The 16,971-nt window shown below is 35.6% G+C and overlaps 1 protein-coding gene across 1 annotated transcript; it reads right to left on the reverse strand.

Moving 5' to 3' along the window:
* Nucleotides 1-14,273: 14,273 nt before the first annotated feature.
* Nucleotides 14,274-14,883, reverse strand: LOC125779524 (uncharacterized). Its single transcript, XM_049460881.1, has 2 exons — nucleotides 14,745-14,883; nucleotides 14,274-14,684 (listed from the first exon to the last, which is right to left on the reverse strand). The coding sequence occupies exons 1-2, from the start codon at nucleotides 14,805-14,807 to the stop codon at nucleotides 14,274-14,276; spliced, it is 474 nt and encodes a 157-aa protein (XP_049316838.1). The 5' UTR covers nucleotides 14,808-14,883.
* Between the last annotated feature and the right edge of the window lie 2,088 nt (nucleotides 14,884-16,971).

Genomic DNA, 16,971 nt, shown 5'->3' on the forward strand with positions numbered 1-16,971 from the left:
CGCTGGCCATTCTCCAACTGAGCTGCTAGATGCACAACAGTAGGATGGCGTTCATGAGTTGCAAATAAAAATATTCTCCAGATTGCTTCATTGCAGTTCACATATCTGCACATTTGAAATTTGCTAATTTCATCTCGTTCAACGCCAATAACCGCCATATCGCTTCCTTTGGTAACTTATTTGCAAACATACTTAATTGATTTTATTGAACTGCAATACTGAACATTTATATGTGTTTTGAATGCCTTAGACAAAATTGGCGAATATGGAACGAACCATGTGTTATCAACCACGAAATTCTTTCCTTTCAATTGAGTGATGAATGTTCTGCCATTGTCAGCGGGTGAGCGACGCCGATAAAGAGGGTATCCATTGTTCCCAGTTTGAGTTTCCGAAATAAAAGCACGGGGATAGCGTTTTTTGCATTTACTGTCCGACATACAAACCGAAGATGGATCGTGTTCTCCGCATGGCCCATGAGCCATATTGGCCATCACCACTTCGTGCAACTCTGGATCTATTTCAACATCAGCAATTTCGGCGGAAATGACGTCATCAATTTGGTCAGGTGTAATTTTCTCCACCATCCAAAGAAGAATGTGTGCGTGGGGCAAACCTCTCTTCTGCCACTCCACTGAGTACATCCAGCATCGAACAGTGCCATATACACGTTGTTTCGTAATAAAGTCCATCAAACATCTGAGTTTTTGTTTAAACACGCGTGCTGTAACATCGTGGCGATCGCTTGGTGATTGACCGGGATGCAATAAATTCGTAATGTCTGCCCATTTTGGATTGCAAGTAAATGTAACAAACAAATCCGGCCGTCCATAATTGCGCACGTAAGTCATCGCATCCTGGGAGTACTCATGCATGTGTCTAGGACTGCCAATGTATGTCGATGGCAAAATATAGAGTCGACCAATATCTGTAATATCCGCGTCACCATTCATTGCATCTCTTAAGTGAATATACTCTTCAGATCGCAACTTCGACTGATTGTATCGCATGTAATTAAGTCGTTCTGTCTCAACTTTTACGTACATGTCAACTTCATACTGTTGAAATAACCGTCCATATCTCAGTAAGTGGTTGTCATAGTTTTGGCGAATCATCATTCGATATGCGTAAAACTTCATTGAACTGACTTTTTTATTTGTCTCGATACCTAAAAGCTTAAATTACCTATATGAAGTAGCAAACAAAAATTTTTTTTTACTAACCATTCACCGGATTTATCATCTTACTAGCAAATACCCGGCGTACTTTGTTACGCCGCAAAAACTGAAACGATGAGGGTATTGGAAAGAGTTTAATGTAGTTTAAAATGCAAATAAAAGAATACCTTTATTCGTACATGTAAACACACATACATGAGTATAATGTGTATCTTATGTTAGACTTACAAATATTTACTACCCATATTTGAATTAATTGCAAACACTTTCAAATTCATTAACGTTATAAATAATTTGTTTATTAAATTTTTTTTTACAGAAAAATTAAAAATAGATAACAAAAAGGTAACAATTCAAAACTCTTACTTAAAATAAATAGGATTGTATAGAGTAAATATTAATTCAAGATATGAAATAAGGTATACTATAATTGATGTATTTTGGAACAATAACCAAAAAGGATATATTTTAATTATTAAAAACTTTAGTGAATACAACATTTTTTGTTTTATTTCCATTGCCAGAAATGAGAACAGTTTGTTTTGCGGGGAACCAATTCGTGACAGAGCCACATACATATAACTGACCGTGAGAAAATACTTCGTTTCGAAGATCTATGCCAACAGTATTAAATGTTTCCCCTTGGGACTTATTAATGGTAATCGCAAAACACGTCTTAACGGGGAACTGTACTCTTTTGAAACTAAATGGAAGATCTGTAGGTATCATTGGTATCCGAGGGATCATTGTGCTTTCGCCTGCTGCAGGTTCGGTTAAAATGTTTGCTTGAATGATATTAGGCATCAAGTGCGTTATCTTCAGTCGAGTGCCATTACATAAATTGGGAGGCTTAAGATTTCGTAGAAGGATTATTGGCGTACCAATTTTAAGTTCTAGTTGAAATGGAGGTAGTCCCGAGGGATTAAGAGAGTTAAGAAACTCCGTTGGATAGTGAACAACGTCTCCTTCATCTGTCACAGTGTCAAAAGAATTGTAAGTTTTATATTCTGATAATATTCTTTGACAAACGGCTTTGTTGATTTCGTCTGCAGCGGAATTCGTCGAAGTAATTATAGCTCACTCATATAACCACTTAGAATCTTTGTGGTGCAAATTAATAATATCTGGATACACGTTATCAATAAGTTGGTCAACTGTTCTAACACAGGTTCCTGCAATATCTGGCATTATTACATAACCGTCTTTGGTGACAGATTTGCAACCGTTACCTATTTTAAGTAGGAACTCTGCAAACCGATTGGATGGTCCAGCTCCACAAAGATTTATTCGCATATTGGCAGTCAATTTAAATTTTGGTGTTGCGTTCGGCGCTGGCAATAAACTCCCAATAACGTGGTAAACTTGTCCATGTATTTTAAACGTTGGCATGAAATTACCCTCCCTAATTTCATTACCACCAAACGAAGTCACAACCATTGCATTTTCTTATATTTTTTTTTAAGTGACAGGACGACTGATGCTCACCTCAAAGCAGCGCTTTGATTGTCAGCGAAGGCTCACCTATATGTCTCACTTGCATGTCTCTTGCTACAACACAAACCTGGTGCCTCTTTCACCCACTTTTTAGCCTTACAAAAATTGCAAATGCCATTCATTCGACCAATGAATAAAAGGGAATGGTCCAAATAATTACAATCCTGTCTATAGTTAAACGCTGATTTGAAAGCAATCGCCCCTTGTCTATTCTGCATCATTTGCAACCTTACATTCTCTACGCGATTTGCACTCTCGCCGACCGTCTCATTTCATCTTAGCTGAATTTGCCGTCTATTTGATGAGGATCTAAATAATTGAGATTTTGCTTTTGGCATCTCTGAAAGCTTTTATTGTAAAAACCGTATATTTATTATTAACCAAATTAGTTTCGCTTAAATCTAATCTTTACCTTTTGATTTAAAGACAATGAATTTCCAATTTTACTCTACCATTTGCAGAATACGATCATAAATATTTACAATAAAGTTAGAAGAAACCAGCAAGTATTTCGCAGACACACATGAAAACCACATTACATCTTAATATTTGATTTTATTGGTTTTTGGATGTTCCTTACGGAGAGCGTTCTGTTTTTATTTTCAATGTGCTTTGTTACAAAAAAGTACAAAGACAATAAGAAAAGTAATTCAAGCAACGGTGCGTTGCTGCAAAATAAGTAGCTGTAAAACAGAATAAATATAGTTGACACTGTATTTACATAACTACATACATGCATACATACGGCAATTTATGCGAGCATTCACTTGTTCTGCGATCATTTATATATGCAAACTTTTTTGCTTTGTACTTTACTTCAATAAGTTATGTAGAAAAGATGTGAGAGATGGAAGAGAGAGTGCATACATATGTACATATGTATGTACTTTACTTCATTACGTTATGCTGGAAAAGATGTGCAGAGATGGAAGAGAGAGAGAGTGCGTGCCGCAAACGATAAAGGGCACACGCACACACACAAAGCGCGCTTCGCTGTAGACTGCGTTTGGTGAACGAAAAACCTTATGCTTGCAATATTTTTGGTTTTTCAAAAACTTCAACCCGAAAGAAAAAGGATTTGATTTCGGAAAATTAAAAAAAAAAGTATACCACTCGCGAGCCTAGAGCAAATGCTTTATTTAAAAAAAAAATTATAAAAATCGCTTCAGAACTTTAGGAGATTAGCCGTTACAAACATTTTTCATATAAGCGATTTTATATAATTAGTATAGATATTCAAAGTGATATCCGTCTTCTCCACGGCAGAACATGAGCGGATATTGCATTGCGTCGTAAGACCGATGTGTCTTACTTATCCGTTTTAGTGCGTTTTGATTTCTACGTTCGATAACAATATCACGCGACTGCAAATTTTCTCCAACAACAACAACTGATATTTCGCTAACTGTCGTTGCATTATATTGTCTTTCATGTGTCCCTGTTGGTCTTTTGTCCGCTTGTATGATTATACTATGATCATCTGTTGGCATACGTTCCAACGAAATCGTAAACAGTTTAATGAGGCCACTGTGTTCATGTAACATTTGCTCTCTTTTCGTTGTATTGAAGATAGCACAACGCCGATTTACTTCATCATGTGAATCTCCCAGAAAGTAAATTTGGAGATATTTGGATCTGGATACGGCAACAGCGATCTAGCGAGATGAAAAATTTGCCCATGAACCTGTATAATTGGAGGAAAGCTCTGTAGTTTCTGTCGAATATTGTTTGGCAAAAATACCTTAAACGTTGGATTGTAGTTTTGTTCATTTACACTTCCACCGCCAAACGACGTCATTTGAAAACAATCGTTGTACATTTTAGTGTGCTTTAAGAAATGGCTTGAGTGAGGAGATTCACCGTAAAGCAGCTGGAACAATGGCTGTGGTGGTGGAAGCAATTCTGGCAACTTAACCTTTCCCCGGCGCAACATAACCCTGGCGGTTCAATTTTAAATTTGACTGCATTGCAATATTGACAAACTACTGACATCTGACCGATTTGAACAGATGCGCTATATTGAATGTTTGGATCATATCGAAAACCTGCCCGTTCAAAGTTAACAAAAGAAAGATGTTGCCGCTGTTGTCGTCGAATAATCGCATGTTGTGATCTTACTTCATCACTTTGGCGAGCACGAACTTCCCTTCTTCTCGATCGTTGTTGCTGATTGTGAACTTCCCTTCTTCTCAAACGTTCTTGCTGATTGTACGTTTGGTTGACATCTTCTAACTGGTGCGTGCTATTCTCCAGTAGTCTATTTCGTGGTGATATCCTCTCAATAACACTTTCCCTTTGACGTGCTCTGCTATTTCGTATTCTGCTTGCGGCCTGGGAACTCCGAGAAGTGTTACCATACGTACTGATTCTTGGCATCGTAACAAATATCTAATTGTAAATGATCATTCATTTGCATAAAGTTCATATAAGGTTTTACGGACCAATAACTTACCTTTGAAAACTCCAAAAATGAATGAATTATACTAAGGAAGCAGATCAATTGAATGATAAATTCCAATGTACATAAATCGGTATTCACCAACACGCTAAATCACTTTCGCTAAATAATACACTTTTTAAAACAAAATATATCAATATATCAGTAAAGCAAGGCGCATTTTTATTGCCCTCTAAATTTTGCGTGTTCGATTGCAAAGCAAAATTGACGTTTAATTTAATTTGTGTTTGTTTCATAAAACTGCCATTTCCATAAACCAAAAATAGCACGTAACACAACCAAAATTACGATATAACCGCTACTGTCACAAACAAAAATAGCAAGAAACAACCAAAATGTTGTGCTAGGTGGAAAATGAGATAAATATATGGTGGATTAACAACCAAAATAATTAAATATTGTATGGGAGGTACCACGCCCCCTTTTTCGATAACGCCAAGTTCTATGGGTGAGAATGGTGTTGTTTCCTATAGCTCTATACCAATTTTCATGTTCCTACCTTAAACACTTTTGAAGATATTCACCTTGAAAAATTCAGTTTGTATGGGAGGTGCCACGCCCCCTTTTCCGATTACTCCTTCTTTTATGTGTAAGAAGGCTTTTGATACCATATAGGTCTATACCAATTTCCAGGTCCCTACCTTGAACCCTTCTTCCCTTCACAGATATTCTGCTTAAAAACTTTAGTTTGTATGGGAGGTACCATGCCCCTTTATTCGATAGCCCCCGGTTTTATAGGTGAGAGTGGTGTTGTTATCCTGTAGCTCTGTACCAATTTTCATGTTCCTACCTTAAACACTTTTGAAGATATTCGACTTGGAGAATTCAATTTGTATGGGAGGTGCCACGCCCCCTTAATATTTTATTTTGATTTTAAGACATGACCTGCGCGTGGTAATAACAAACAAATCCCCCAAAGGAAGTATTTCATTTGGTTCAGCCGTTTTCGAGTTTTAGCGTTACAACTATACACCATTTCATTTTTATATAAAGGGTGATTTTTTAAGAGCTTGATAACTTTTTTAAAAAAAAAAAAACGCATAAAATTTTGCAAAATCTCATCGGTTCTTTATTTGAAACGTTACATTGGTTCATGACATTTACTTTTTGAAGATAATTTCATTTAAATGTTGACCGCGGCTGCGTCTTAGGTGGTCCATTCGGAAAGTCCAATTTTGGGCAACTTTTTCGAGCATTTCGGCCGGAATAGCCCGAATTTCTTCGGAAATGTTGTCTTCCAAAGCTGGAATAGTTGCTGGCTTATTTCTGTAGACTTTAGACTTGACGTAGCCCCACAAAAAATAGTCTAAAGGCGTTAAATCGCATGATCTTGGTGGCCAACTTACGGGTCCATTTCTTGAGATGAATTGTTGTCCGAAGTTTTCCCTCAAAATGGCCATAGAATCGCGAGCTGTGTGGCATGTAGCGCCATCTTGTTGAAACCACATGTCAACCAAGTTCAGTTCTTCCATTTTTGGCAACAAAAAGTTTGTTAGCATCGAACGATAGCGATCGCCATTCACCGTAACGTTGCGTCCAACACCATCTTTGAAAAAATACGGTCCAATGATTCCACCAGCGTACAAACCACACCAAACAGTGCATTTTTCGGGATGCATGGGCAGTTCTTGAACGGCTTCTGGTTGCTCTTCACCCCAAATGCGGCAATTTTGCTTATTTACGTAGCCATTCAACCAGAAATGAGCCTCATCGCTGAACAAAATTTGTCGATAAAACACATTTCGAACCGAACACTGATTTTGGTAATAAAATTCAATGATTTGCAAGCGTTGCTCGTTAGTAAGTCTATTCATGATGAAATGTCAAAGCATACTGAGCATCTTTCTCTTTGACACCATGTCTGAAATCCCACGTGATCTGTCAAATACTAATGCATGAAAATCCTAACCTCAAAAAAATCACCCGTTATATAGATTATGATAGTTTGTTATATACATATGTACATATAAGTTAATACAACAAATATTTATTTCAACAATATTCATTGCTACAATGTAATTGTTAAAGTTCAATAACTTAAAAGTTGACACAACAAATATTTATTTCAACATAACAACAATCATTGCAACAATGTAGTTGTTAAAGTTGAATAACATAAACAAACATCCGCTGCAACTCCCAAAAGTGATCGACATTATTGCTGATCAATAAATAATAATATCAACAACAATAATCAACTTCAATTCTGCTGACTATTCAACATCCGTTAAACTCTGCCGACGCCGCTGCCGTTGAACCACAGCTACCTTAGGGTATTTTTAAGATTCTATGTTTCAGTTTCTTTTAGAAATTCAATAAAGAAGAACTTAACTGGCGCCCGAGCAGGGACCAACGAGGATAAAAACTTAAAAGTAAACCTTGTTGGACAACATCGGTGGATTGCAAGTCTTGTCAGGTCAGCCCGCAGGACACCCTCTACACTTGTGTAAGCTGCAGGATCCCTAGTAGGAAGCAAACGGGACAAAATCCGAGTTACCAGGAGGAGCGACCACATCAAATTCCCTAATGTATGTAAGTTAGAATTTAAATAATTTTCAAACATAAGTGAATTAAAAAATTAAAGTTTGATATTTGAAAATGAAAAGAAAAGAAATAAATAAAGTACGCCAGAAATTATACCTGAAATGTTGAAAATTTATGAAAAAAATATACAGATATTAAGTTTAATTGAAAATAAAAATTATATTAGAGAATTTTAAATTTTATACCAACAAATTGATATTAAATCTCAAAACATAATTATTAAGTAGAAAACTAAAATTTTATATAAATATTTCATAAAATATTAAACCTAAGTGAAAGTGAAATTAACTAATTGAAATTGTGAAATTTAAGTGCATATAAAATTACAAATAATCAAAAGGGCGTAAAGCGATAAAAAAATAATAACTCCTACTTTTGCAAACAATTAACTTAACGAAGTTTTGTAAGCAAAAGTAGTATAATTTAACCCAATTCTGCGATTCCTACCCAAAAGGACCCTCCAGGATAAAAGGGTAAAACCAGCTACTGGTTTTCAAAAACAATAATAATAAATTAAAATAATGTTATTGATTGATTAAGGCGAATCATGAAAAACTTATGGTAGTAAAAATACTCCAATCAAGTTAATAATACAAAATTAAATTTTCATAAAACAAATGGCTAATCCAAACAATTTAGTTGGACCTCCATTAATTGATATTGAAGAAAATCCCCACCAACGACAAAGACAGTTACAAAGACAAGCGACATTTCAAAACAACAGAAATATGACCCAACCTAGCGACTTAACAAATGCCATTCGGCAAGTGTTATATGAACAATTAACGATTTTATTACAATAAACTGAAAATCAAACATTTGATTTTACCAATGTAGAGAGTCAAGGAATTGACCAAGAGTACCTAGGTAATTTAGGAGAACTAGACAAAGTGCCAGACATAGTAAAAAGTTTAAGAGAATTTTCCGGTGACCCAGCCGAGTTTGGCTCATAGAAAAAAAGTGTGGAAAGAATTTTAAGAACTTACGAACACACAGTTGGTACGCCAAAATACTTTGGTATTTTGCATACCATTCGCAATAAAATAACTGGTAACGCAGACACTGCGTTAGAATCGTACAATGTACCTTTAAATTGGAGTGCCACCTCCAAATGCCTTACGCTACATTATGCAGATAAAAGGGACTTGGGTACATTAGAGTACCAAATGACCACCATAGCACAAGGTGCTAACCAGTCTGTTGAGGAATTCCATCAGGCCGTCTATAAACATTTATCGTTGATCCTTAACAAGATAGGGTGTATGGAATTAGGCAGAGAATCGGAACAATTAATGACCAAGCTGTACAGGGATAAGGCTCTTGATACCTTTATTCGCGGATTACGTAGAGACCTTTCACGTCTTCTCGGCATGAAGGAGCCTGCTGATTTACCAACTGCATTGCATTTATGTTTGAAGCTGGAAAATCAAGCATACCGTACCAATCATGTGTCAAATAGAGGACAACAAAACATATTTAGAAATCAACCCAATAGCCCAACGTTAGTACCACGCCAGGTTCCGACACCTCATTTTTCATATTTTCAAGCTAGACCACTTCTTCCACCTAGAATTAACACACCACAAAACCCAACTATGAATCCCAGACAATTAAATAATTTTTTCGAACAACCACAACAAAGGCCATATTTTACTAATATAGGTAACCAATTCGCACAGAACCATAACATACAACGATCATTATACCAACCACCTCGTCCTATGGTTGCCAAACCACAACCACGACCAGAACCGATGGACATGGACAGAAGTATCCAAACTAAGCAGATTAACTACATGAACCGACCACAATTTGATTTAGGTAAAAGACCACCCATGCCCACTACCCAGATAGCCAAACGACAAAGGAATTTTAATATTCAGACAGATACTTACCAGCAAACAGGTACAGAAGAACCAGTACCAACTATGACTGACTATCAGCAAATTATTTCAGAACAAGAAGAACAGGCAGATACCGATGAAACACTTAGCGACTATACCGAAGTTATTGAAAATAGTGACCAAGAACAGCAAGCCGATTCTATTTATATTAATTTTTTAGAAATAGCTGACTCCTCACTTCCATATTTCGAATGTAAGGTGAGTAGCGGACAAATGCTTAAAATACTGATTGATACCGGATCCAATAGAAATTATATTCAGCCAAAATTTGTTCAGAATCCACTACAGAATGAAACCACATTTAATGCAGTATCCGTAGGAGGTAAAATAAAAATAACCCATTACAAAATGGCTAATTTGTTTAATGATCCAAAATCAATAGTTAAATTCTTTTTATTACCCACACTCAGAACATTTGACGGAATATTAGGAAATGACAGTTTGAAGGAACTTGGTGCAATTATTGACACCGAAAGAGGTAAATTGTTCCTTAGAAACGGCATGAGTATTCCCATAAAAGAGAAAAATTTTGAATCAGTAAATGCAATTATACCCAAATTAGATCATCTCGCAAATTATCAACGAAAAGAATTAAATCATTTGTTTAAAAAATGCCCAAATTTGTTTCCAAAACCCGATGACAAACTGACCTATACCACTAACGTTGAAGCCGAAATACGCACAAGTACAGATCACGAACCAGTTACACATAATTGTAATTGGAAAAAAAGTGGAATAGCGATTAAAAGATTGAAGTCATACCTAGATGAGTACAATAAGGAATTACTCTATAAACCAGGAAGAGTACTAAAACAATATGAAATTAATTCAGTAACAGAAACCCAACACAGTGCTCAAAGCTTTTCTCATAATCTTATTCCCAGCATTGAGGTACCGATAAACGCTTTTAAAAACCAAATCTTTATTTACAAAGAACATCCTCCTGACTACAAGTTTACCATTCCATTCCCTACATTCCATAGACACACTGTTTTTCAACCAACATATTCTGATGATGATTTATTGAAAATATTGAGAAAGTACTTAAACCCTTCAGTAATAATGGAATCTACACGACAGAAGACATAATGGGACAGATTCAAAGATTGTATCCAAAACATTTTAGGTCTTTTAAAATCAGATTTACTCAAATGAAAGTAGAAGACATAACAAAAGAAACAGACCAGGATGAGATAATTTTACAGATTCATAACAGGGCTCATAGGAACGCTCAGGAAAACAAACTGCAACTATCAGAAAAATATTATTTCCCGAAAATGAGACAAAGAATAATTACATTAGTAAAACAATGCCAAGTATGCAAGGAACAAAAATATGATAGGCATCCTCCAAATCCAGCAATTACAGAAACCCCAATACCTTAGTTTCCTGAACATACACTTCACATAGACATATTTTCAACTGAAAAAAAATTAGTCTTAACAGCAATAGATAAATTTTCAAAACTTGCACAAGCAAGAATAATCCAGTCAAAATCAATAGAAGATATAAAAAAACTTTTGCACGACATTTTATTTTATTATGGAGTACCCAAGTGCGTTATAGTAGATAACGAAAAAGAGACTTTTCGACATCTATAAAGGAATAGGGAAGCTACAAACGGCATCCATAAAGTTAATCCACTTAATAGATCTTCAGCAAATAGAAATTGAACTTCTAAAAATTCGTGAACATACCATTAAAGATCTAAAAACAAGTTATCTCTCAAATATGTTAAAAAATGCAATAAAGAAAGATAATTTGTTTAATAATGAAATAGCAATAAGTTTCCAAAATCAAGTAAGACTAATCAAAGAAGAAATAATAAATGTCAAATATGCAACTGAATGGGCAAAACAAAATATAATAAATACTTTACTTTTAAACGAAATAGAATTACAAGAAGTCCACAAAATATTTCAAAAAATAATATAAACACTCTATCAGTCGAAATGTTAGAGTTCGCTGAAGTATCAGTCTTACATAATAAAACAGCTGTTGTTTACATTGAAAAAATTCCAGAATTAGAAGCAACCAATTATCAAAATCTATTAATAAAACCAGTTGTAAGAAATAAACTAATAGTTCACTTAGAAACAGATGAAATATTTTTGTCCGAAAATTCTATGTTAAAAGTACCAAAAAATTGTAAAATATCCAACAATATAAAAATTTGTAAAAAAGATACAACCATTAACTTAAGAGAATCCAAATGTATTTCTAAATTAGTTGAGGGCAAAGAATCGCTGTGTGATTTCAGTAATGCAAACCATATCCCGGAAATCGAAGAGATTGACAACAGCTTAATCCTACTTAAAACTTTAACGGCAGTCTAATACAGAATAATAAAGGGTGATTTTTTAAGAGCTTGATAACTTTTTTAAAAAAAAAAACGCATAAAATTTGCAAAATCTCATCGGTTCTTTATTTGAAACGTTAGATTGGTTCATGACATTTACTTTTTGAAGATAATTTCATTTAAATGTTGACCGCGGCTGCGTCTTAGGTGGTCCATTCGGAAAGTCCAATTTTGGGCAACTTTTTCGAGCATTTCGGCCGGAATAGCCCGAATTTCTTCGGAAATGTTGTCTTCCAAAGCTGGAATAGTTGCTGGCTTATTTCTGTAGACTTTAGACTTGACGTAGCCCCACAAAAAATAGTCTAAAGGCGTTAAATCGCATGATCTTGGTGGCCAACTTACGGGTCCATTTCTTGAGATGAATTGTTGTCCGAAGTTTTCCCTCAAAATGGCCATAGAATCGCGAGCTGTGTGGCATGTAGCGCCATCTTGTTGAAACCACATGTCAACCAAGTTCAGTTCTTCCATTTTTGGCAACAAAAAGTTTGTTAGCATCGAACGATAGCGATCGCCATTCACCGTAACGTTGCGTCCAACAGCATCTTTGAAAAAATACGGTCCAATGATTCCACCAGCGTACAAACCACACCAAACAGTGCATTTTTCGGGATGCATGGGCAGTTCTTGAACGGCTTCTGGTTGCTCTTCACCCCAAATGCGGCAATTTTGCTTATTTACGTAGCCATTCAACCAGAAATGAGCCTCATCGCTGAACAAAATTTGTCGAACAAACACATTTCGAACCGAACACTGATTTTGGTAATAAAATTCAATGATTTGCAAGCGTTGCTCGTTAGTAAGTCTATTCATGATGAAATGTCAAAGCATACTGAGCATCTTTCTCTTTGACACCATGTCTGAAATCCCACGTGATCTGTCAAATACTAATGCATGAAAATCCTAACCTCAAAAAAATCACCCGTTATAACCCATCATCTGAAAGGAACATATCTCGTACACTATTGGAATGAGAACATAACCATAAATAATAAAGAATTCAGCAACAAGGAGAAAACTATTTTGAAACCCGGAGCACCACTCATCCAAATGACCCCAATAGAATTGCAGCGTCTTCAAATATTGTCATTGGAATCCCTACACGCACTCAACATAAAAAATAGGAAACAATTAGACCAAATAAATACAGATTCCTCCTCGAACCGAATAGCTATAATTTTTCTATCGGCCATATAGCAATAGTTGTAATACAAAAATTTTGTATAAAGCCAAAGGAAAACCTAATCCTACAAATTGGAAAAGTTCCGACAGAAATCATGAGTGAAACGAACAATTTTCCTAGATCTGTCCAACCACAATTTAATAACATACCATACTTTTAAAGCTACTTGAGGACAAGTAGGAATTTGAGGAGGGAGAGTTAATACAACAAATATTTATTTCAACAATATTCATTGCTACAATGTAATTGTTAAAGTTCAATAACTTAAAAGTTGACACAACAAATATTTATTTCAACATAACAACAATCATTGCAACAATGTAGTTGTTAAAGTTGAATAACATAAACAAACATCCGCTGCAACTCCCAAAAGTGATCGACATTATTGCTGATCAATAAATAATAATATCAACAACAATAATCAATTTCAATTCTGCTGACTATTCAACATCCGTTAAACTCTGCCGACGCCGCTGCCGTTGAACCACAGCTAGCTTAGGGTATTTTTAAGATTCTATGTTTCAGTTTCTTTTAGAAATTCAATAAAGAAGAACTTAACTTATATAATGAAGTATGCGGGTGTAGCCCCCACTGAATTAACCCCCACCGGGCAAAATGACTTAAGCCTCACCAATTTTACAACAAAATTAAAAATGGCGGAATGTACTCCAAGATATGGAACAACAATAGATGCTGTATTTATTAGATATTTTGATAATGTGATATCTAATGTGTACTTTTATAACATACTCGTACTTCGGTTATCATCGACCAATTGTCACAGTAATACCGTCAGAGGCAACTTCGAATGTAACTATTACGGAAGTCACTGACGAAAATAATTGAGTTGACGTAGTTTTAAACAAATATTTGGATAAAATTTTGTATATAAAGAAAATAAATGTTTATAGAGTAAACCATCTGTCATCATTTTCTGGAAAAAGTCATAATATTGTGATCTTTCATTGTGTACCATATTTAGTTCCTGTCATAATCTGTACTTATTAACCTATTACTTGTATAAATAATTTCGATGTTTCACATCTGCCAGCTGTCAACTGACAACTCACTTTTTTTTAATATTTTTTTTCAATTTCGTACATAGTCACTCTTTCTCTTATATCTAATTCTAACATCTTGTATTTTTTATCAGTTTCTATTTTTTCAATTGTATCTCTAATTTTTTTGACTCAATATGTAACTTTCTTTTCTGAATTTTCTTATCCTCTTCGAATTTATACTTGTCAAATTCCAGCTTCTTCGCTTCCATAGCAATTTTTTCAGCTTGGATAGCCGCCAATTGTCCAACGGATGATTTCGGAGGCCGAATTGACCGTTGGTAGGTTGAAACCGGTGTGGAGATTGGTGCGATCGAAGGTGCGGCATTTGATGGCGCAGCAGGTTCACATTCCTCTTCCAAGAATTCTACATTGAATTCTGGTGCAGGACTAACTGGACATAACTGAGGCGAACGAAGGTTACTTTCGACCAGTAACGGTTTCATGGCCGGCAACCGCTTTCCAAATATTTCCCTCAGCTGGTCGTAATATGGACACAGCAATTTTTGCTGAAATTAGTAAAAAATGTTTTATTTCCAATAAATTTAAAATATCTCTATAATAGTAACCTTCGATGGTTCTGCCGTCAGCTTCATCTTGTAGTCCTGCACCCGTTGACGCGAGCCAGTCATTGGCTTTACTTTCCACTGCACCAGATCCCATGAGACATCCAACTGCGATTTTTGTAAAAATCATTTATAAAACAATTGCGCAGTTGGTGCCTGAAATAATAGAAAACGGAATTAAATCAAAAATTAAAAAAAAACTAATAAACTTATAGTATGTTTACATATAACTAGATTATCTCCATTAACGAGATTAACTCAATAATACGTAATTAAGAAACGAGATTTACCATACAAAATTCCTCTCTAGTTAATCCTAGATTAAAAATTAATCTCAGATTACACAACTAGATTAGCGGTGTTATTCATAATTTTATCGATAATTTTTGCGAAAAAGAGGAGAAATGTCAAATGACAAAGTAAACAAAAATGGCCGACAGCGAGGGAAAGAGGTTAGTAAACTTATTTTTAATATACAATAATTTATATATAAAATACATGTAAATTTGTTAATTTTTCAGGAAAAAGAGATCAAGGTGGAACAAAGAGGAAGTTGAGCTTCTTTTATGCTTGTGGGAGGAAAAATTGTCGCAGCTTCGTGGTGTAAAACGTAATTCTCACATTTTTAAGGATATGTCTGTAGAAATGGCCACAAAAGGGCATGTATATTCCGCGAATGAAATTCGTGTGAAAATACATAATTTGACATATAAATACAGGTAAGTTTATTTAATATGCATGTGCATTTATTCATATAAAAGTTTTCAAAAAATTACAAAAAATTTTACAGAGATGAGAGGAAATCTATTGGTCCCTCTGGCGGCAGCTCTTCGACATGGGAATTCTCAGGAGCTATAAAAGCTTCAATTTGGAAGCATTGATGGAGGAGAGCACAGGTTAGTAAAACAAAACAGAAATTTGAAAAGTTTATATTGTTACAAAAGTAGTATTAAGTTGTATTTGTATTACTATATGCATCCCTGATTATGAACAATAGCTGTAGGTATATGGAATAGCATTTGTCTTGTTTTAAACATCTGGCGCCACGGCTGTCTGCTTGTCGAAACAATAGACATCTGGCGCCGCACTGTCTGCTTGTCTAGGTAAACAATTGCTGAGTCTGGCGCCGCGACTGTCTGCTTGCGTCTGGCGCCGTATAGCCGTATGTTCTGGTAATTTCCAGACGCGATATTCTAGAAGGACACGTCGGCATCAGCGAGAAGTGCGTGGCTATATAAGCCGTGGCAGCGCCAACGTAATCAATCAGTGCTAAGAGTAAACTGCTATAGTGTAGACGAGTTGTGAAATAAAGAGTTGTTGAATTAAATTAAACAGTGTTGATTTTATTTGTCAATCCAGAGATACGAACCTAACAAAGTAAACTAGCAAGAGTAAATTCGTAACAATTGGTGTCAGAAGTGGGATTGTCAAATAATCCAAATTCAAAATAGTTAAATTCGGAGAATTGAGAATTCAGCAATTAAAAAAGGAACTGGAGGGGCGTAATTTGCCGATAAGCGGGCAAAAGGCGGATCTGCAGGCACGATTACGTGAAGCAATGGAAGCGGATGGAATTAATGTCGACGAATTCGAATTTGATGGCCCAGAAACTTCTACAAAGGTAGAAGAAAAAGTAGAAGAACAACGAACATCATCAAGTGTGGACATGAACATGCTGTTAGTGGCTATTAAGCAAATGGCAGAGAATGCAGTGCAAACCGAAAATCGTCTGGCACAGCAAATGACGCAAATAGCTGAAAATACATCACAGTTAGAGTCTCGCCTTACACAACAGATTACGGAAAATACTACACAACTACAAAAACAAGTGCAAGAGAAATTTTCAAAATTTGAAGACGAATTAAGCACTTTAAAAAATGGCGAAGAAAATTCAAAATCAGAAGTTCTGCAATTAAGTAATCGTGTGCGAGAACTGCAACTACATGGCCCTGCACCATCAACAAATAATCAAAGATTGAAGGCACCCACATTCGATGGAAGTATTCCATTTCAAATTTTCAAACTTCAGTTTGAAAAGACAGCAACGGCCAATAACTGGAATGCAGCGGACAAAGTGGCGTCCTTGTTTGTATCATTGAAAGGACCGGCAGCAGAAATCCTTCAGACTATTCCAGACTGTGAACGGGACAACTATGAGGCATTGATGAGTGCGATAGAAAGACGTTATGGTAGTGAGCACCGGAAACAAATATACCAGATCGAACTGCAA

Source organism: Bactrocera dorsalis, chromosome 6 (genome assembly GCF_023373825.1).
Source record: "Bactrocera dorsalis isolate Fly_Bdor chromosome 6, ASM2337382v1, whole genome shotgun sequence".
In the NCBI taxonomy this organism is placed as follows: Eukaryota; Metazoa; Arthropoda; class Insecta; order Diptera; family Tephritidae; genus Bactrocera; species Bactrocera dorsalis.